Genomic DNA, 23,583 nt, shown 5'->3' with positions numbered 1-23,583 from the left:
ATTAAATTTCTAGAAGAAACAATGGAACGCAGATTCTGAACTATCAACACAACAATATTTATTTACAGAGGAAATAGGCAGCACTTCGCCCCTTGGTTGCTGAGACGCCGTCAATGATGTTGGTGGTTATTTGTCTAGCTCCAGAGTTGGAATGTTGGAGAGATGCTGCTTGACGACGTCCTGGCTCTTCGTCGGCCGGCCGAGAAAGAGGATGATAGAAGCGGGAACGTTTTGGATGTCGAATGACCACGCATGCGCATGAGACTCTTCCTGTATTCCTTCCGGAACTAGTCCCTGCCCATGCGTGGATAAAACTCCGGAAATTGAACATATAACAGTCGTCTGCTATTTTAAGCCTCACTACAGGCTCAACTTCCATAACCTCCTGGTGTCAACCTTTTTCCATCTCATAAGGGGAGATAACCAATCTTTCTCCTGTTTCCCCATAAACACATTTATGCAATGAGGATACGGAAGTGACGTATGCGTTGTAATTTAAACTTTGACCCCAATCTTGCGTTTCTCTGTGTGTGTGTGTGTGTGTGAATAAGAAATAATGTTTTGTAACAGAAAAGTATGCTATTAAAATGAAATATCTTTTAAATACCCCAACCTCGCTGTCCAATATTTAAAATTATAAGCAGAAACAATGGGGGCGGGGATGTGGGGTGAAGAAAAATCATCAATTTTAGAATGTTGTTTATGGGGAGAAAAATATTGAAAAACATTAAAACATGCGAAAGCGAGAAGTAAATGAGGGTGGTTTTGTGATGCGCTAGAAACAACAGCCAAATCTCCATTAAATGGCAGTTTTTCCTCTGAAAATATTTACAATTTTTGTTTTACTACCAAACGTCTCTTTCCACAGGTTATGAAGTGGCAAAAACAAAACAAAAAAATAGGGTAAATTTTCAGAGTAACGCCCGCACGTTTTTCACTAAGAAAACAAAAAAAAAACCTCGGATTTTTTGCGTGGAATCAAGTACCCTGCCCTCCTAATAAGCTTCAAATCCGTTATTTTGGTTCAGGAAAGGAGAGTGGTGAGGGTGGACCCCCGCTGTCCTGTAAGACAAGGCATAAATAATGGTCATTTACGTATTTTTCTTTATTGCAGGAAATTTGACTTACAGGTATTTCCAGCTGTCCATAATAGGCTCATTACTGAGGGATTTATTTAGTCGGCTCGTTGATCCTGCGAGAAAATTTGAACAACCAAGAAACCAAGCAAAAAAAGAAAAAAAAATCTCAGGGAATGGTACAGGCATGGGGAGAAGTGCGAAAAGGGTCTATGAGAATGTATGAAAGAGAGATAAAGAGGGAAAGGGAAGAGAAATGGTGATTTGTAAAAGAAGGAAAGCAAAAAGAAAAGAAGGGGAGCCAAATGTTTTTTATCATGTAAAGCTTCCGGTACTACTAAAGCAGAGAGGTCCCGAATGCGCAGTCGTGCGTCCGCGCTAGCTAGTCGTGAGTGGTCGATCCTAACCCTAACCCTAAACACGCATTCATTTGCACACGCGGGTTAGGGATAGGGTTAGGGTTAGGGTTAGGATCGATCACTCACGACTAGCTAGCGCGACCGTGCCTTCGGGACCGTGCTGCTTTAGTAGTACCATAACTTCCCACATCATATTAAAGGCCGTGGGGAGAAAGAAAAAAATTGCAAAGATTGCCGTGAAAAAGGACTTAATCCATTTTATGCGGGCATCTTTGATCCAAAATTCTGTGAAAGGCGGCACTATAGAATGTCTCTTTTGTTTTGTTAACACAGAATGGTGTAATCTGTTGGAGACTTGGCTGTTATTTCTACAAGATCGAAAGACCACGCAGAGGCTCGCTCTTGTGTACATAATTATTATTATTGTGCTGTGTGATGCTGGATACAATTAAAAACGTAAATTAATGACGTTTGTTACATTATGTTGGGGGTTTTTAATATATGTCACCGGTATCGTTTACGTAAGGGGAAAGAAAATCACTAGCACCGCCTGTTGCTCGTATTCGTAATTAGTTGAGCTCATCTAATTATATTATTTGTAGTAATTATCTCGTGTCAAGGTGAAGGTTAATGTTTGTGGATAAGACAGGGCAAGCTACGTGTTTAAGGGCTGCGTTCCATCACCTTCAAGATTAAATATTTCGTTTGATCCCAACTTAACATCGTTAATTTTACAGGACGCGGGAAATGGCTTTTAATCGATAACATATCAATCAATGAACTTTCCTCACACTTCTTCACTTTTCATTTGGACTTTACAACAAACATTCTACTGGTGAGTGGGAAGTATACATTACATCTGTTCCACACATGTAAACAGAGGTCTTTGATATCTAAGACAAGAAACTGACAATTTATCCACATTTTAAGAATTCCTCAAGAATTTATTATGGAGAATGTAAATCACTCGGACACTTGTAAGACGACTGTTTTTAAGAATGAAGATGCAGTTAGAATGATAGACGGAGATGGGAAACCTGAAGACAAAAGTATTCCTGAATATCGCTGTGAGATTTATAGGAAGACATTCTCTTCAGAAGATGAAGACTTCTCGCAGAAAGAAATACACAAAGAAGAAAAACGGTTCCGTTGTGAAATATGTTGCAAATGTTTTAGCACTAATGCTACTTTAAAGACACATATAAGAATACATACAGGAGAAAAACCCTTCCACTGTGAAATATGTGGGGCATCATTTGGTTCTCATAGTACATTAACAAAACATGCAACTGTACACACTGGAGAAAGACGTTTCCACTGTGAAATATGTGGGAAATGTTTTACCTCTAATAGTCATTTAAAGAATCATAAAAGAATACATACAGGAGAAAAACCCTTCAGCTGTGAAATATGTGGGAAATGTTTTACCGTTGATAGTGTTGTAAAGAGACATAAAAGAACACATACAGGAGAAAAACCCTTCCACTGTGAAATATGTGGGAAATGTTTTACCTCTAATAGTCATTTAAAGAAACATAAAAGAATACATACAGGAGAAAAACCCTTCAGCTGTGAAATATGTGGGAAATGTTTTACCGCTGATGGTGATGTAAAGAGACATAAAAGAACACATACAGGAGAAAAACCCTTCCACTGTGAAATATGTGGGAAATGTTTTTCCTTTAATGGTGATTTAAAGAAACATAAAAGAACACATACAGGAGAAAAACCCTTCACCTGTGAAATATGTGGGAAATGTTTTACCTCTAATAGTAATTTAAAGAAACATAAAACAACACATACAGGAGAAAAACCCTTCAGCTGTGAAATATGTGGGAAATGTTTTAACTCTAATAGTCATTTACAGAATCATAAAAGAACACATACAGGAGAAAAACCCTTCCACTGTGAAATATGTGGGGAATCATTTGGTTCTAGTAGTAGTTTAGCAAGACACAGAATTGTACACACCGGGTAAAAACGTTTCCATTGTGAAATATGTGAAAAATGTTTTACCTTGAATAGTCATTTGAAGAGACAAAAGAATACATTCAGGAGAAAAACCCTTCCACTGTGAAATATGTGGTAAATCATTCTCTGATCAATCTTCTCGTGCACGCCACAAAAATTACACTCCGGAAAAAAACAATAATTGTGAAATATGTGGGAAAGCATTTCTTCATAAATTTGAGGTTGTAGTTCATACTCAAAGTCACACTGGGGAAAAACCATTCCAATGTGAAATATGTGGGAGTTCTTTTGCTTATAGCAGCCTGAAAACACACAAAAGAGTACACACTGGAGAAAGACCTTTCCACTGCAAAATATGTGGAAAATCTTTTACTCAGAGTGGTAGTCTACTTGACCACAAATGTCGTCACATAGGAGGAAATACCATCCCATTGTGAAACATGTGAGGAATCTTTTGAGTCTTGTGAATTAATGAATGAGAAAAGGATTCATTCTGGAGAGAAACCTTTTAGGTATAAGATATGATAAACCCTTTTCTTTGGAGAACATTTTATGACAGTGAATCATCACCAATATTTAATGTTACATTTTCCAAGCTGGCATGGGTTGGACGGTTTGACTGGAGCTGGCAAGCCGGAGAACTGCACCAGGCTCCAGTTGTTTGTTTTGGCCTGGTTTCTATGGCTGGATGCCTTTCCTAATCCCAACATAAAATGGTGACACATGTTAGAAACCATTCTCTCTTCTCTTCTTGTAATCCACAAATACCATCTGGAGAAATTTCTGTTCGCTTTAAATTTTTAGACTGAGACACAATTTCATGAATCGTGATGAGGAAAATACAAATGCGAGACATTCATCAGTATTTTAACTTCCACATTTTCACACTTGACTGGGTCAGACACAATTTGTTTAGTCAATCGCTGTGGTCAGATGCCACTCTTCCAATTAATATTTCCTCCTATTTGGTAATATATTCATAGAGGAATGGAAATAAAGGAACCTTTTTTGTATACTCGTGACACAACTACCATGTTATGTCAAGTCAAACAGACACACAAGCGATGGGCTTCCTTCAGTTTCTGTCTGTCGTTTCTACTGACATGTCTTTGGGTGAACTCACTGTTGTGGACTCATGGAATTACTAGCATACCTGAGCTGTCAATGACAGGTATTATTGAAATATGTACATGATTAAAGATGCTAATGTGTGTATGAGGATTTAAATAAAAATGCCAAAATAACGAGACAAAAACTAAATTATTTCTATCACTCCCCAAATATTATAAAGGATTGATTATTTTTAATATTTTCAATATTTTGTAGTCAATCATTCACTCATTATTCTACATTTTGTTTTCTAGAATAAATGCTTTTCAAAATTTCATAAATGTTGTACATTTATTTGTATTGAGATTCCCCAACATATCCACATGTTTGAACACAGGTACCTGATCTTAGAGTACCCAGCCAGCATCTGAGTGGTATAGGCTTGTAGGAAAGTGGTTATACACCATTAGGTGTGTACCGCTTCCGTACATTAAATTTCTAGAAGAAACAATGGAACGCAGATTCTGAACTATCAACACAACAATATTTATTTACAGAGGAAATAGGCAGCACTTCGCCCCTTGGTTGCTGAGACGCCGTCAATGATGTTGGTGGTTATTTGTCTAGCTCCAGAGTTGGAATGTTGGAGAGATGCTGCTTGACGACGTCCTGGCTCTTCGTCGGCCGGCCGAGAAAGAGGATGATAGAAGCGGGAACGTTTTGGATGTCGAATGACCACGCATGCGCATGAGACTCTTCCTGTATTCCTTCCGGAACTAGTCCCTGCCCATGCGTGGATAAAACTCCGGAAATTGAACATATAACAGTCGTCTGCTATTTTAAGCCTCACTACAGGCTCAACTTCCATAACCTCCTGGTGTCAACCTTTTTCCATCTCATAAGGGGAGATAACCAATCTTTCTCCTGTTTCCCCATAAACACATTTATGCAATGAGGATACGGAAGTGACGTATGCGTTGTAATTTAAACTTTGACCCCAATCTTGCGTTTCTCTGTGTGTGTGTGTGTGTGTGAATAAGAAATAATGTTTTGTAACAGAAAAGTATGCTATTAAAATGAAATATCTTTTAAATACCCCAACCTCGCTGTCCAATATTTAAAATTATAAGCAGAAACAATGGGGGCGGGGATGTGGGGTGAAGAAAAATCATCAATTTTAGAATGTTGTTTATGGGGAGAAAAATATTGAAAAACATTAAAACATGCGAAAGCGAGAAGTAAATGAGGGTGGTTTTGTGATGCGCTAGAAACAACAGCCAAATCTCCATTAAATGGCAGTTTTTCCTCTGAAAATATTTACAATTTTTGTTTTACTACCAAACGTCTCTTTCCACAGGTTATGAAGTGGCAAAAACAAAACAAAAAAATAGGGTAAATTTTCAGAGTAACGCCCGCACGTTTTTCACTAAGAAAACAAAAAAAAAACCTCGGATTTTTTGCGTGGAATCAAGTACCCTGCCCTCCTAATAAGCTTCAAATCCGTTATTTTGGTTCAGGAAAGGAGAGTGGTGAGGGTGGACCCCCGCTGTCCTGTAAGACAAGGCATAAATAATGGTCATTTACGTATTTTTCTTTATTGCAGGAAATTTGACTTACAGGTATTTCCAGCTGTCCATAATAGGCTCATTACTGAGGGATTTATTTAGTCGGCTCGTTGATCCTGCGAGAAAATTTGAACAACCAAGAAACCAAGCAAAAAAAGAAAAAAAAATCTCAGGGAATGGTACAGGCATGGGGAGAAGTGCGAAAAGGGTCTATGAGAATGTATGAAAGAGAGATAAAGAGGGAAAGGGAAGAGAAATGGTGATTTGTAAAAGAAGGAAAGCAAAAAGAAAAGAAGGGGAGCCAAATGTTTTTTATCATGTAAAGCTTCCGGTACTACTAAAGCAGAGAGGTCCCGAATGCGCAGTCGTGCGTCCGCGCTAGCTAGTCGTGAGTGGTCGATCCTAACCCTAACCCTAAACACGCATTCATTTGCACACGCGGGTTAGGGATAGGGTTAGGGTTAGGGTTAGGATCGATCACTCACGACTAGCTAGCGCGACCGTGCCTTCGGGACCGTGCTGCTTTAGTAGTACCATAACTTCCCACATCATATTAAAGGCCGTGGGGAGAAAGAAAAAAATTGCAAAGATTGCCGTGAAAAAGGACTTAATCCATTTTATGCGGGCATCTTTGATCCAAAATTCTGTGAAAGGCGGCACTATAGAATGTCTCTTTTGTTTTGTTAACACAGAATGGTGTAATCTGTTGGAGACTTGGCTGTTATTTCTACAAGATCGAAAGACCACGCAGAGGCTCGCTCTTGTGTACATAATTATTATTATTGTGCTGTGTGATGCTGGATACAATTAAAAACGTAAATTAATGACGTTTGTTACATTATGTTGGGGGTTTTTAATATATGTCACCGGTATCGTTTACGTAAGGGGAAAGAAAATCACTAGCACCGCCTGTTGCTCGTATTCGTAATTAGTTGAGCTCATCTAATTATATTATTTGTAGTAATTATCTCGTGTCAAGGTGAAGGTTAATGTTTGTGGATAAGACAGGGCAAGCTACGTGTTTAAGGGCTGCGTTCCATCACCTTCAAGATTAAATATTTCGTTTGATCCCAACTTAACATCGTTAATTTTACAGGACGCGGGAAATGGCTTTTAATCGATAACATATCAATCAATGAACTTTCCTCACACTTCTTCACTTTTCATTTGGACTTTACAACAAACATTCTACTGGTGAGTGGGAAGTATACATTACATCTGTTCCACACATGTAAACAGAGGTCTTTGATATCTAAGACAAGAAACTGACAATTTATCCACATTTTAAGAATTCCTCAAGAATTTATTATGGAGAATGTAAATCACTCGGACACTTGTAAGACGACTGTTTTTAAGAATGAAGATGCAGTTAGAATGATAGACGGAGATGGGAAACCTGAAGACAAAAGTATTCCTGAATATCGCTGTGAGATTTATAGGAAGACATTCTCTTCAGAAGATGAAGACTTCTCGCAGAAAGAAATACACAAAGAAGAAAAACGGTTCCGTTGTGAAATATGTTGCAAATGTTTTAGCACTAATGCTACTTTAAAGACACATATAAGAATACATACAGGAGAAAAACCTTTCCGTTGTGAAATATGTTGCAAATGTTTTACCACTAATGCTAATTTAAAGCGACATAAAAGAACACATACAGGAGAAAAACCCTTCCACTGTGAAATATGTGGGGCATCATTTGGTTCTCATAGTACATTAACAAAACATGCAACTGTACACACTGGAGAAAGACGTTTCCACTGTGAAATATGTGGGAAATGTTTTACCTCTAATAGTCATTTAAAGAATCATAAAAGAATACATACAGGAGAAAAACCCTTCAGCTGTGAAATATGTGGGAAATGTTTTACCGTTGATAGTGTTGTAAAGAGACATAAAAGAACACATACAGGAGAAAAACCCTTCCACTGTGAAATATGTGGGAAATGTTTTACCTCTAATAGTCATTTAAAGAAACATAAAAGAATACATACAGGAGAAAAACCCTTCAGCTGTGAAATATGTGGGAAATGTTTTACCGCTGATGGTGATGTAAAGAGACATAAAAGAACACATACAGGAGAAAAACCCTTCCACTGTGAAATATGTGGGAAATGTTTTACCTTTAATGGTGATTTAAAGAAACATAAAAGAACACATACAGGAGAAAAACCCTTCACCTGTGAAATATGTGGGAAATGTTTTACCTCTAATAGTAATTTAAAGAAACATAAAACAACACATACAGGAGAAAAACCCTTCAGCTGTGAAATATGTGGGAAATGTTTTACCTTTCATAGTGATTTAAAGAGACATAAAAGAACACATACAGGAGAAAAACCCTTCAGCTGTGAAATATGTGGGAAATGTTTTAACTCTAATAGTCATTTACAGAATCATAAAAGAACACATACAGGAGAAAAACCCTTCCACTGTGAAATATGTGGGGAATCATTTGGTTCTAGTAGTAGTTTAGCAAGACACAGAATTGTACACACCGGGTAAAAACGTTTCCATTGTGAAATATGTGAAAAATGTTTTACCTTGAATAGTCATTTGAAGAGACAAAAGAATACATTCAGGAGAAAAACCCTTCCACTGTGAAATATGTGGGGAATCATTTGGTTCTAGTAGTAGTTTAGCAAGACACAGAATTGTACACACCGGGTAAAAACGTTTCCATTGTAAAATATGTGAAAAATGTTTTATCTTGAATAGTCATTTGAAGAGACAAAAGAATACATTCAGGAGAAAAACCCTTCCACTGTGAAATATGTGGTAAATCATTCTCTGATCAATCTTCTCGTGCACGCCACAAAAATTACACTCCAGAAAGAAACAATAATTGTGAAATATGTGGGAAAGCATTTCTTCATAAATTTGAGGTTGTAGTTCATACACGAAGTCACACTGGGGAAAAACCATTCCAATGTGAAATATGTGGGAGTTCTTTTGCTTATAATAGCAGCCTGAAAACACACAAAAGAGTACACACTGGAGAAAGACCTTTCCACTGCAAAATATGTGGAAAATCTTTTACTCAGAGTGGTAGTCTACTTGACCACAAATGTCGTCACACAGGAGGAAATACCATCCCATTGTGAAGCATGTGAGGAATCTTTTGAGTCTTGTGAATTAATGAATGAGAAAAGGATTCATTCTGGAGGGAAACCTTTTAGGTGTAAGATATGATAAACCCTTTTCTTTGGAGAACATTTTATGACTGAATCATCACCAATATTTAATGTTACATTTTCCAAGCTGGCATGGGTTGGACGGTTTGACTGGAGCTGGCAAGCCGGAGAACTGCACCAGGCTCCAGTTGTTTGTTTTGGCCTGGTTTCTATGGCTGGATGCCTTTCCTAATCCCAACATAAAATGGTGACACATGTTAGAAATCATTCTCTCTTCTCTTCTTGTAATCCACAAATACCATCTGGAGAAATTTCTGTTCGCTTTAAATTTTTAGACTGAGACACAATTTCATGAATCGTGATGAGGAAAATACAAATGCGAGACATTCATCAGTATTTTAACTTCCACATTTTCACACTTGACTGGGTCAGACACAATTTGTTTAGTCAATCGCTGTGGTCAGATGCCACTCTTCCAATTAATATTTCCTCCTATTTGGTAATATATTCATAGAGGAATGGAAATAAAGGAACCTTTTTTGTATACTCGTGACACAACTACCATGTTATGTCAAGTCAAACAGACACACAAGCGATGGGCTTCCTTCAGTTTCTGTCTGTCGTTTCTACTGACATGTCTTTGGGTGAACTCACTGTTGTGGACTCATGGAATTACTAGCATACCTGAGCTGTCAATGACAGGTATTATTGAAATATGTACATGATTAAAGATGCTAATGTGTGTATGAGGATTTAAATAAAAATGCCAAAATAACGAGACAAAAACTAAATTATTTCTATCACTCCCCAAATATTATAAAGGATTGATTATTTTTAATATTTTCAATATTTTGTAGTCAATCATTCACTCATTATTCTACATTTTGTTTTCTAGAATAAATGCTTTTCAAAATTTCATAAATGTTGTACATTTATTTGTATTGAGATTCCCCAACATATTCACATGTTTGAACACAGGTACCTGATCTTAGAGTACCCAGCCAGCATCTGAGTGGTATAGGCTTGTAGGAAAGTGGTTATACACCATTAGGTGTGTACCGCTTCCGTACATTAAATTTCTAGAAGAAACAATGGAACGCAGATTCTGAACTATCAACACAACAATATTTATTTACAGAGGAAATAGGCAGCACTTCGCCCCTTGGTTGCTGAGACGCCGTCAATGATGTTGGTGGTTATTTGTCTAGCTCCAGAGTTGGAATGTTGGAGAGATGCTGCTTGACGACGTCTTGGCTCTTCGTCGGCCGGCCGAGAAAGAGGATGATAGAAGCGGGAACGTTTTGGATGTCGAATGACCACGCATGCGCATGAGACTCTTCCTGTATTCCTTCCGGAACTAGTCCCTGCCCATGCGTGGATAAAACTCCGGAAATTGAACATATAACAGTCGTCTGCTATTTTAAGCGTCACTACAGGCTCAACTTCCATAACCTCCTGGTGTCAACCTTTTTCCATCTCATAAGGGGAGATAACCAATCTTTCTCCTGTTTCCCAATAAACACATTTATGCAATGATGATACGGAAGTGACGTATGCGTTGTAATTTAAACTTTGACCCCAATCTTGCGTTTCTGTGTGTGTGTGAATAAGAAATAATGTTTTGTAACAGAAAAGTATGCTATTAAAATGAAATATCTTTTAAATACCCCAACCTCGCTGTCCAATATTTAAAATTATAAGCAGAAACAATGGGGGCGGGGATGTGGGGTGAAGAAAAATCATCAATTTTAGAATGTTGTTTATGGGGAGAAAAATATTGAAAAACATTAAAACATGCGAAAGCGAGAAGTAAATGAGGGTGGTTCTGTGATGCGCTAGAAACAACAGCCAAATCTCCATTAAATGGCAGTTTTTCCTCTGAAAATATTTACAATTTTTGTTTTACTACCAAACGTCTCTTTCCACAGGTTATGAAGTGGCAAAAACAAAACAAAAAAATAGGGTAAATTTTCAGAGTAACGCCCGCACGTTTTTCACTAAGAAAACAAAAAAAAAACCTCGGATTTTTTGCGTGGAATCAAGTACCCTGCCCTCCTAATAAGCTGCAAATCCGTTATTTTGGTTCAGGAAAGGAGAGTGGTGAGGGTGGACCCCCGCTGTCCTGTAAGACAAGGCATAAATAATGGTCATTTACGTATTTTTCTTTATTGCAGGAAATTTGACTTACAGGTATTTCCAGCTGTCCATAATGGGCTCATTACTGAGGGATTTATTTAGTCGGCTCGTTGATCCTGCGAGAAAATTTGAACAACCAAGAAACCAAGCAAAAAAAGAAAAAAAAATCTCAGGGAATGGTACAGGCATGGGGAGAAGTGCGAAAAGGGTCTATGAGAATGTATGAAAGAGAGATAAAGAGGGAAAGGGAAGAGAAATGGTGATTTGTAAAAGAAGGAAAGCAAAAAGAAAAGAAGGGGAGCCAAATGTTTTTTATCATGTAAAGCTTCCGGTACTACTAAAGCAGAGAGGTCCCGAATGCGCAGTCGTGCGTCCGCGCTAGCTAGTCGTGAGTGGTCGATCCTAACCCTAACCCTAAACACGCATTCATTTGCACACGCGGGTTAGGGTTAGGGTTAGGGTTAGGGTCAGGGATAGGGTTAGGGTTAGGATCGATCACTCACGACTAGCTAGCGCGACCGTGCCTTCGGGACCGTGCTGCTTTAGTAGTACCATAACTTCCCACATCATATTAAAGGCCGTGGGGAGAAAGAAAAAAATTGCAAAGATTGCCGTGAAAAAGGACTTAATCCATTTTATGCGGGCATCTTTGATCCAAAATTCTGTGAAAGGCGGCACTATAGAATGTCTCTTTTGTTTTGTTAACACAGAATGGTGTAATCTGTTGGAGACTTGGCTGTTATTTCTACAAGATCGAAAGACCACGCAGAGGCTCGCTCTTGTGTACATAATTATTATTATTGTGCTGTGTGATGCTGGATACAATTAAAAACGTAAATTAATGACGTTTGTTACATTATGTTGGGGGTTTTTAATATATGTCACCGGTATCGTTTACGTAAGGGGAAAGAAAATCACTAGCACCGCCTGTTGCTCGTATTCGTAATTAGTTGAGCTCATCTAATTATATTATTTGTAGTAATTATCTCGTGTCAAGGTGAAGGTTAATGTTTGTGGATAAGACAGGGCAAGCTACGTGTTTAAGGGCTGCGTTCCATCACCTTCAAGATTAAATATTTCGTTTGATCCCAACTTAACATCGTTAATTTTACAGGACGCGGGAAATGGCTTTTAATCGATAACATATCAATCAATGAACTTTCCTCACACTTCTTCACTTTTCATTTGGACTTTACAACAAACATTCTACTGGTGAGTGGGAAGTATACATTACATCTGTTCCACACATGTAAACAGAAGTCTTTGATATCTAAGACAAGAAACTGACAATTTATCCACATTTTAAGAATTCCTCAAGAATTTATTATGGAGAATGTAAATCACTCGGACACTTGTAAGACGACTGTTTTTAAGAATGAAGATGCAGTTAGAATGATAGACGGAGATGGGAAACCTGAAGACAAAAGTATTCCTGAATATCGCTGTGAGATTTATAGGAAGACATTCTCTTCAGAAGATGAAGACTTCTCGCAGAAAGAAATACACAAAGAAGAAAAACGGTTCCGTTGTGAAATATGTTGCAAATGTTTTAGCACTAATGCTACTTTAAAGACACATATAAGAATACATACAGGAGAAAAACCTTTCCGCTGTGAAATATGTGGGAAATGTTTTACTTCTAATAGTCATTTAAAGGAACATAAAAGAATACATACAGGAGAAAAACCCTTCAGCTGTGAAATATGTGGGGAATCATTTTGTTTTAGTTGTTCATTAACAAGACACAGAATTGTACACACTGGGGAGAAACCCTTCCACTGTGAAATATGTGGGAAATGTTTTACCTGTAGTGGTAATTTAAAGAGACATAAAAGAATACACACTGGAGAAAAACCCTACCATTGTGATATATGTGGGAAATATTTTACCTCTAATAGTCATTTAAATGAACATGAAAAAATACATACAGGAGAAAAACCATTCCAATGTGAAATATGTGGAGAATATTTTACTCACAGTTCTACTCTCATTGGACACAAACGTAGTCACACTGGAGAAAAACCATTCCAGTGTAAAATCTGTGAGAAATATTTTGTCTCAAATACAGTTTTAACAACACACATAGCAATACACACAGGAGAAAAACCCTTCCACTGTGAAATATGTGGGAAATGTTTTACGTCTAATTATCATTTACAGGCGCATAAAAGAATACATACAGGAGAAAAACCCTTCAGCTGTGAAATATGTGGGAAATATTTTACCTCTAATAGTGATGTAAAGAGACATAAAAGAACACATACAGGAGAAAAACCCTTCCACTGTGAAATATGTGGGAAATGTTTTACCTCTAATAGTCATTTAAGGAAACATAAAAGAATACATACAGGAGAAAATCCCTTCCGCTGTGAAATATGTGGGAAATGTTTTACCTCTAATGCTAATTTAAAGCGACATAAAAGAATACATACAGGAGAAAAACCCTTCCACTGTGAAACATGTGGGAAATGTTTTACCTCTAATAGTGGTTTAAAGAAACATAAAAGAATACATACAGGCGAAAAACCCTTCAGCTGTGAAATATGTGGGAAATGTTTTACCTCTAATAGTCATTTAAAGAATCATAAAAGAATACATACAGGAGAAAAACCCTTCAGCTGTGAAATATGTGGGAAATGTTTTACCTCTAATAGTCATTTAAAGAATCATAAAAGAATACATACAGGAGAAAAACCCTTCAGCTGTGAAATATGTGGGAAATGTTTTATCGCTGATAGTGATGTAAAGAGACATAAAAGAACACATACAGGAGAAAAACCCTTCAGCTGTGAAATATGTGGGAAATGTTTTACCTCTAATAGTCATTTAAAGAATCATAAAAGAATACATACAGGAGAAAAACCCTTCAGCTGTGAAATATGTGGGAAATGTTTTACCTCTAATAGTGATGTAAAGAAACATAAAAGAACACATACAGGAGAGAAACCCTTCAGCTGTGAAATATGTGGGAAATGTTTTACTTCTAATAGTATTTTAAAGACACATAAAAGAATACATACAGGAGAAAAACCCTTCCACTGTGAAATATGTGGGGAATCATTTCGTACTAGTGGTATATTAAGAGCACACAAAACTGTACACACTGGGGAAAGACGTTTCAATTGTGAAATACGTGGGAAAAGTTTTAACTCTAATGATTATTTACAGACGCATAAAAGAATACATACAAGAGAAAAACCCTTCCACTGTAACGTATGTGGGATATCATTTGCTTCTTCTGGTGTATTAACAAAACATGCAACTGTACACACTGGGGAGAAACCTTTCCATTGTGAAATATGTGGGAAATATTTTACCCATGATAGTAATTTAAAGAGACATGAAAGAGTACATACAGGAGAAAAACCCTTCCACTGAAATATGTGGGGAATCATTTGGTTCTAGTAGTAGTTTAGCAAGGCACAGAATTGTACACACCGGGTAAAAACGTTTCCATTGTGAAATATGTGAAAAATGTTTTACCTTGAATAGTCATTTGAAGAGACAAAAGAATACATTCAGGAGAAAAACCCTTCCACTGTGAAATATGTGGTAAATCATTCTCTGATCAATCTTCTCGTGCACGCCACAAAAATTACACTCCAGAAAGAAACAATAATTGTGAAATATGTGGGAAAGCATTTCTTCATAAATTTGAGGTTGTAGTTCATACACGAAGTCACACTGGGGAAAAACCATTCCAATGTGAAATATGTGGGAGTTCTTTTGCTTATAATAGCAGCCTGAAAACACACAAAAGAGTACACACTGGAGAAAGACCTTTCCACTGCAAAATATGTGGAAAATCTTTTACTCAGAGTGGTAGTCTACTTGACCACAAATGTCGTCACACAGGAGGAAATACCATCCCATTGTGAAGCATGTGAGGAATCTTTTGAGTCTTGTGAATTAATGAATGAGAAAAGGATTCATTCTGGAGGGAAACCTTTTAGGTGTAAGATATGATAAACCCTTTTCTTTGGAGAACATTTTATGACTGAATCATCACCAATATTTAATGTTACATTTTCCAAGCTGGCATGGGTTGGACGGTTTGACTGGAGCTGGCAAGCCGGAGAACTGCACCAGGCTCCAGTTGTTTGTTTTGGCCTGGTTTCTATGGCTGGATGCCTTTCCTAATCCCAACATAAAATGGTGACACATGTTAGAAATCATTCTCTCTTCTCTTCTTGTAATCCACAAATACCATCTGGAGAAATTTCTGTTCGCTTAAAATTTTTAGACTGAGACACAATTTCATGAATCGTGATGAGGAAAATACAAATGCGAGACATTCATCAGTATTTTAACTTCCACATTTTCACACTTGACTGGGTCAGACACAATTTGTTTAGTCAATCGCTGTGGTCAGATGCCACTCTTCCAATTAATATTTCCTCCTATTTGGTAATATATTCATAGAGGAATGGAAATAAAGGAACCTTTTTTGTATACTCGTGACACAACTACCATGTTATGTCAAGTCAAACAGACACACAAGCGATGGGCTTCCTTCAGTTTCTGTCTGTCGTTTCTACTGACATGTCTTTGGGTGAACTCACTGTTGTGGACTCATGGAATTACTAGCATACCTGAGCTGTCAATGACAGGTATTATTGAAATATGTACATGATTAAAGATGCTAATGTGTGTATGAGGATTTAAATAAAAATGCCAAAATAACGAGACAAAAACTAAATTATTTCTATCACTCCCCAAATATTATAAAGGATTGATTATTTTTAATATTTTCAATATTTTGTAGTCAATCATTCACTCATTATTCTACATTTTGTTTTCTAGAATAAATGCTTTTCAAAATTTCATAAATGTTGTACATTTATTTGTATTGAGATTCCCCAACATATTCACATGTTTGAACACAGGTACCTGATCTTAGAGTACCCAGCCAGCATCTGAGTGGTATAGGCTTGTAGGAAAGTGGTTATACACCATTAGGTGTGTACCGCTTCCGTACATTAAATTTCTAGAAGAAACAATGGAACGCAGATTCTGAACTATCAACACAACAATATTTATTTACAGAGGAAATAGGCAGCACTTCGCCCCTTGGTTGCTGAGACGCCGTCAATGATGTTGGTGGTTATTTGTCTAGCTCCAGAGTTGGAATGTTGAGAGATGCTGCTTGACGACGTCCTGGCTCTTCGTCGGCCGGCCGAGAAAGAGGATGATAGAAGCGGGAACGTTTTGGATGTCGAATGACCACGCATGCGCATGAGACTCTTCCTGTATTCCTTCCGGAACTAGTCCCTGCCCATGCGTGGATAAAACTCCGGAAATTGAACATATAACAGTCGTCTGCTATTTTAAGCGTCACTACAGGCTCAACTTCCATAACCTCTTGGTGTCAACCTTTTTCCATCTCATAAGGGGAGATAACCAATCTTTCTCCTGTTTCCCAATAAACACATTTATGCAATGATGATACGGAAGTGACGTATGCATTGTAATTTAAACTTTGACCCCAATCTTGCGTTTCTCTGTGTGTGTGTGTGTGTGTGAATAAGAAATAATGTTTTGTAACAGAAAAGTATGCTATTAAAATGAAATATCTTTTAAATACCCCAACCTCGCTGTCCAATATTTAAAATTATAAGCAGAAACAATGGGGGCGGGGATGTGGGGTGAAGAAAAATCATCAATTTTAGAATGTTGTTTATGGGGAGAAAAATATTGAAAAACATTAAAACATGCGAAAGCGAGAAGTAAATGAGGGTGGTTTTGTGATGCGCTAGAAACAACAGCCAAATCTCCATTAAATGGCAGTTTTTCCTCTGAAAATATTTACAATTTTTGTTTTACTACCAAACGTCTCTTTCCACAGGTTATGAAGTGGCAAAAACAAAACAAAAAAGTAGGGTAAATTTTCAGAGTAACGCCCGCACGTTTTTCACTAAGAAAACAAAAAAAAAACCTCGGATTTTTTGCGTGGAATCAAGTACCCTGCCCTCCTAATAAGCTTCAAATCCGTTATTTTGGTTCAGGAAAGGAGAGTGGTGAGGGTGGACCCCCGCTGTCCTGTAAGACAAGGCATAAATAATGGTCATTTACGTATTTTTCTTTATTGCAGGAAATTTGACTTACAGGTATTTCCAGCTGTCCATAATAGGCTCATTACTGAGGGATTTATTTAGTCGGCTCGTTGATCCTGCGAGAAAATTTGAACAACCAAGAAACCAAGCAAAAAAAGAAAAAAAAATCTAAGGGAATGGTACAGGCATGGGGAGAAGTGCGAAAAGGGTCTATGAGAATGTATGAAAGAGAGATAAAGAGGGAAAGGGAAGAGAAATGGTGATTTGTAAAAGAAGGAAAGCAAAAAGAAAAGAAGGGGAGCCAAATGTTTTTTATCATGTAAAGCTTCCGGTACTACTAAAGCAGAGAGGTCCCGAATGCGCAGTCGTGCGTCCGCGCTAGCTAGTCGTGAGTGGTCGATCCTAACCCTAACCCTAAACACGCATTCATTTGCACACGCGGGTTAGGGATAGGGTTAGGGTTAGGGTTAGGATCGATCACTCACGACTAGCTAGCGCGACCGTGCCTTCGGGACCGTGCTGCTTTAGTAGTACCATAACTTCCCACATCATATTAAAGGCCGTGGGGAGAAAGAAAAAAATTGCAAAGATTGCCGTGAAAAAGGACTTAATCCATTTTATGCGGGCATCTTTGATCCAAAATTCTGTGAAAGGCGGCACTATAGAATGTCTCTTTTGTTTTGTTAACACAGAATGGTGTAATCTGTTGGAGACTTGGCTGTTATTTCTACAAGATCGAAAGACCACGCAGAGGCTCGCTCTTGTGTACATAATTATTATTATTGTGCTGTGTGATGCTGGATACAATTAAAAACGTAAATTAATGACGTTTGTTACATTATGTTGGGGTTTTTTTAATATATGTCACCGGTATCGTTTACGTAAGGGGAAAGAAAATCACTAGCACCGCCTGTTGCTCGTATTCGTAATTAGTTGAGCTCATCTAATTATATTATTTGTAGTAATTATCTCGTGTCAAGGTGAAGGTTAATGTTTGTGGATAAGACAGGGCAAGCTACGTGTTTAAGGGCTGCGTTCCATCACCTTCAAGATTAAATATTTCGTTTGATCCCAACTTAACATCGTTAATTTTACAGGACGCGGGAAATGGCTTTTAATCGATAACATATCAATCAATGAACTTTCCTCACACTTCTTCACTTTTCATTTGGACTTTACAACAAACATTCTACTGGTGAGTGGGAAGTATACATTACATCTGTTCCACACATGTAAACAGAGGTCTTTGATATCTAAGACAAGAAACTGACAATTTATCCACATTTTAAGAATTCCTCAAGAATTTATTATGGAGAATGTAAATCACTCGGACACTTGTAAGACGACTGTTTTTAAGAATGAAGATGCAGTTAGAATGATAGACGGAGATGGGAAACCTGAAGACAAAAGTATTCCTGAATATCGCTGTGAGATTTATAGGAAGACATTCTCTTCAGAAGATGAAGACTTCTCTCAGAAAGAAATACACAAAGAAGAAAAACGGTTCCGTTGTGAAATATGTTGCAAATGTTTTAGCACTAATGCTACTTTAAAGACACACATAAGAATACATACAGGAGAAAAACCCTTCCACTGTGAAATATGTGGGAAATGTTTTACCTTTAATAGTTATTTACAGACACATAAAAGAACACATACAGGAGAAAAACCCTTCCACTGTGAAATATGTGGGGAATCATTTAGTTATAGTGGTACATTAACAAGACACATAACTGTGCACACTGGGGAAAAACGTTTTCATTGTGAAATATGTGGGAAATGTTTTGCTTTAAATAATGATTTAAAGGAACATAAAAGAATACATACAGGAGAAAAACCCTTCAGCTGTGAAATATGTGGGAAATGTTTTACCTCTAATAGTCATTTAAAGGAACATAAAAGAATACATACAGGAGAAAAACCCTTCAGCTGTGAAATATGTGGGAAATGTTTTACCTCTAATAGTCATTTAAAGGAACATAAAAGAATACATACAGGAGAAAAACCCTTCAGCTGTGAAATATGTGGGGAATCATTTTGTTTTAGTTGTTCGTTAACAAGACATAGAATTGTACACACTGGGGAGAAACCCTTCCACTGTGAAATATGTGGGAAATGTTTTACCTGTAGTGGTAATTTAAAGAGACATAAAAGAATACACACTGGAGAAAAACCCTACCATTGTGATATATGTGGGAAATATTTTACCTCTAATAGTCATTTAAATGAACATGAAAAAATACATACAGGAGAAAAACCATTCCAATGTGAAATATGTGGAAAATATTTTACTCACAGTTCTACTCTCATTGGACACAAACGTAGTCACACTGGAGAAAAACCATTCCAGTGTAAAATCTGTGAGAAATATTTTGTCTCAAATACAGTTTTAACAACACACATAGCAATACACACAGGAGAAAAACCCTTCCACTGTGAAATATGTGGGAAATGTTTTACGTCTAATAGTGATGTAAAGAGACATAAAAGAACACATACAGGAGAAAAACCCTTCCACTGTGAAATATGTGGGAAATGTTTTACCTCTAATAGTCATTTAAGGAAACATAAAAGAATACATACAGGAGAAAATCCCTTCCGCTGTGAAATATGTGGGAAATGTTTTACCTCTAATGCTAATTTAAAGCGACATAAAAGAATACATACAGGAGAAAAACCCTTCCACTGTGAAACATGTGGGAAATGTTTTACCTCTAATAGTCATTTAAAGGAACATAAAAGAATACATACAGGAGAAAAACCCTTCAGCTGTGAAATATGTGGGAAATGTTTTGCCTCTAATAGTCATTTAAAGAATCATAAAAGAATACATACAGGAGAAAAACCCTTCAGCTGTGAAATATGTGGGAAATGTTTTACCTCTAATAGTCATTTAAAGAATCATAAAAGAATACATACAGGAGAAAAACCCTTCAGCTGTGAAATATGTGGGAAATGTTTTATCTCTAATAGTGATGTAAAGAAACATAAAAGAACACATACAGGAGAAAAACCCTTCAGCTGTGAAATATGCGGGAAATGTTTTACCTCTAATAGTCATTTAAAGAAACATAAAAGAATACATACAGGAGAAAAACCCTTCAGCTGTGAAATATGTGGGAAATGTTTTACCTCTAGTAGTGATGTAAAGAAACATAAAAGAACACATACAGGAGAAAAACCCTACCATTGTGATATATGTGGGACATGTTTTACCTGTAATAGTATTTTAAAGACACATAAAAGAATACATACAGGAGAAAAACCCTTCCACTGTGAAATATGTGGGGAATCATTTCGTACTAGTGGTATATTAAGAGCACACAAAACTGTACACACTGGGGAAAGACGTTTCAATTGTGAAATATGTGGGAAAAGTTTTAACTCTAATGATTATTTACAGACGCATAAAAGAATACATACAAGAGAAAAACCCTTCCACTGTAACGTATGTGGGATATCATTTGCTTCTTCTGGTGTATTAACAAAACATGCAACTGTACACACTGGGGAGAAACCTTTCCAGTGTGAAATATGTGGGAAATATTTTACCCATGATAGTAATTTAAAGAGACATGAAAGAGTACATACAGGAGAATAACCCTTCCACTGAAATATGTGGGAAATGTTTTACCTCTAATAGTATTTTAAAGGGACATAAAAGAATACATACAGGAGAAAAACCCTTCCACTGTGAAATATGTGGGGAATCATTTGGTTCTAGTAGTAGTTTAGCAAGGCACAGAATTGTACACACCTGGTAAAAACGTTTCCATTGTGAAATATGTGAAAAATGTTTTACCTTGAATAGTCATTTGAAGAGACAAAAGAATACATTCAGGAGAAAAACCCTTCCACTGTGAAATATATGGGAAATCATTCTCTGATCAATCTTCTCGTGCACGCCTCAAAAATTACACTCCGGAAAAAAACAATAATTGTGTAATATGTGGGAAAGCATTTCTTCATAAATTTGAGGTTGTAGTTCATACACGAAGTCACACTGGGGAAAAACCATTCCAATGTGAAATATGTGGCAGTTCTTTTGTAGTATTACCCTGAGAACACAGGAAAGAGTACACACTGGAGAAAGACCTTTCCACTGCAAAATATGTGGAAAATCTTTTACTCAGAGTGGTAGTCTACTTGACCACAAATGTCGTCACACAGGAGGAAATACCATCCCATTGTGAAACATGTGAGGAATCTTTTGAGTCTTGTGAATTAATGAATGAGAAAAGGATTCATTCTGGAGAGAAACCTTTTAGGTATAAGATATGATAAACCCTTTTCTTTGGAGAACATTTTATGACAGTGAATCATCACCAATATTTAATGTTACATTTTCCAAGCTGGCATGGGTTGGACGGTTTGACTGGAGCTGGCAAGCCGGAGAACTGCACCAGGCTCCAGTTGTTTGTTTTGGCCTGGTTTCTATGGCTGGATGCCTTTCCTAATCCCAACATAAAATGGTGACACATGTTAGAAACCATTCTCTCTTCTCTTCTTGTAATCCACAAATACCATCCGGAGATAGATATGTTCACTGTTAATTTTCAGACTGAGACACAATTTCATGAATCGTGATGAGGAAAATACAAATGCGAGACATTCATCAGTAGACTGGGTCAGATAGAATTTGTTGCATCAATCTCTGTGGTAAGGTGCCACTCTTCCCAAATAATTACACTCCCAGAGTGGTTGGTGTTAGGAAGGGCATCCAGTCAGAGAAACCCTTCCAAATCTGATTGGAGTCTGATGCTGCCTTCCTGCTTACCAACCCTGGTCAAACCATCCAACCCATGATTGGTAATATTTTCACGAAGGACACTTCTTGCATACCAGTGACACAATTACCATGCTATTATTAAAAGTGAAACACACAAATGTTCGCTGGGCTTCCTTCAGTTTCTATCTGTCCCATCTACTCACAAGTCTTCGGAAAGACTCCCTGTTCTGGGCTTATGTAATTACTAGCATAACTAAGCTGTCAATAACGACTGAGGCATTATTGTACATGATTAAAGATGCTAATGTGTGTATGAAGATTTAAATGAAAATTCCAAAATAACAAAACAAAATGTAAATTATTTTTATTACTTCCCAAATATTATAAAAGATTGATTACTTTTAATATTTTCAATATTTTGTTGTCAATGATTCACACATTTTTCTGCATTTTGTTTTCTACAATAAATACTTCTTAATATTTCATTGTCTTGCAGTGGCGTGAAATTATAGCCGCCATTGAGGTAGTACTATTCTGCGCATGCGCAGAGGACTTCACCACCGGAAGCCCCTCGAGTTGCGCATGCATAGTAAAACTCGTACTTAAGCAATTAGTTTCAATTTCTCGGTGAGTTGAGCTCAGACCTACGTGACAACACCTAGCTCTTCCACGAAGCACTCTTACACTGTTCTCTGGCAGGCATCAAGGAAGCCCTTAACCTTCCATTACCAAACTACAAATTAATCAGCAGCAGCTAAGCAAAATGACAGGAATTGTGAAACCAAGCATCATAGTCATAAATAAAACCTTTTTAATATGTTGTTAATTGTTCTGATGTCTCTTCAATCATCATGCTGTTGAAAGCTGATAGAGAAAGACAAACGTCTCTATGACTACTACGACAACTTTCATACCATTTTACAGTCTCTTCCTGGTCAATAGGAGGTTGGATCTTAGTTGGCAGGGTGGTTTTAAATTTCCTGTCATTCAGCATTTCTGCTGGGGACTTCATGTCAGCTTGAAGGGACAGAAATGCCAGGTGTGGCTCTTCCTTGGTTTCTCGGCATTTGATTAATGTTCTCTTGTCTGTTTGCACCTGTCTTTCTATGAATCCATGACCTTTGGGGTAGTGTGGAGATGAGGTTACAATGTTGAACCCATACTCATCAGCTAGCTTTTTTTGAATTCCTGAGATGTGAACTGGGTTCCACTTTCACATGATCTGCTCTGGTATTCCTTGCTCTGCTACAAATCCTCGAGCCACTGTAGTTATTGTTTTGGCTCTCAGGTCTTTCACTTTTCTCACAAATTTGGAGTAGTAGCAGACCATTATCAAGTATCATTCTTGGTTCTCTGTGAACAGATCTACTCCAATAGTTTGCCATGGCCTTCTTGGAATGTCACTGGATATCATTTCCTCTTTTTGCTGTGTGTTCCTGTACTTTTGACAGATGTGACATGCAGAAACCATCTTCTCTATCTCTTTATACATGCCTACCCAATACACAGC

At 37.3% G+C, this 23,583-nt stretch overlaps 4 protein-coding genes across 4 annotated transcripts; all 4 read left to right on the top strand.

Moving 5' to 3' along the window:
- The first annotated feature begins 1,097 nt into the window (after positions 1–1,097).
- On the top strand, positions 1,098–4,797 carry LOC149130666 (uncharacterized). The gene is made up of 2 exons (XM_089343827.1): positions 1,098–3,411; positions 3,473–4,797. The coding sequence occupies exons 1-2, from the start codon at positions 2,385–2,387 to the stop codon at positions 3,841–3,843; spliced, it is 1,398 nt and encodes a 465-aa protein (XP_089199953.1). The 5' UTR covers positions 1,098–2,384; the 3' UTR covers positions 3,844–4,797.
- Positions 4,798–6,045: 1,248 nt separating this feature from the next.
- LOC149130665 (uncharacterized) lies at positions 6,046–10,071 on the top strand. Its single transcript, XM_089344502.1, has one exon. The coding sequence runs from the start codon at positions 7,330–7,332 to the stop codon at positions 8,524–8,526; it is 1,197 nt and encodes a 398-aa protein (XP_089200628.1). The 5' UTR covers positions 6,046–7,329; the 3' UTR covers positions 8,527–10,071.
- A 1,684-nt stretch (positions 10,072–11,755) lies between these two features.
- LOC149130664 (uncharacterized) lies at positions 11,756–16,121 on the top strand. Its single transcript, XM_089343826.1, has 2 exons — positions 11,756–14,667; positions 14,796–16,121. The coding sequence occupies exons 1-2, from the start codon at positions 12,618–12,620 to the stop codon at positions 15,167–15,169; spliced, it is 2,424 nt and encodes an 807-aa protein (XP_089199952.1). The 5' UTR covers positions 11,756–12,617; the 3' UTR covers positions 15,170–16,121.
- Positions 16,122–17,540: 1,419 nt separating this feature from the next.
- Positions 17,541–22,487, top strand: LOC149130663 (uncharacterized). The gene has a single exon (XM_089344390.1). It carries the CDS (start codon positions 18,654–18,656, stop codon positions 20,943–20,945), a length of 2,292 nt encoding a protein of 763 aa, XP_089200516.1. The 5' UTR covers positions 17,541–18,653; the 3' UTR covers positions 20,946–22,487.
- The last annotated feature ends 1,096 nt before the right edge of the window (positions 22,488–23,583 follow it).

The sequence above is a fragment of the Octopus bimaculoides genome, chromosome 28 (assembly GCF_046866305.1).
Source record: "Octopus bimaculoides isolate indiv1 chromosome 28, ASM4686630v1, whole genome shotgun sequence".
Taxonomy (NCBI): Eukaryota; Metazoa; Mollusca; class Cephalopoda; order Octopoda; family Octopodidae; genus Octopus; species Octopus bimaculoides.
The sequence above is the reverse complement of the archived record's forward strand: the minus strand, read 5'-3'. Positions and strand labels throughout refer to the sequence as shown.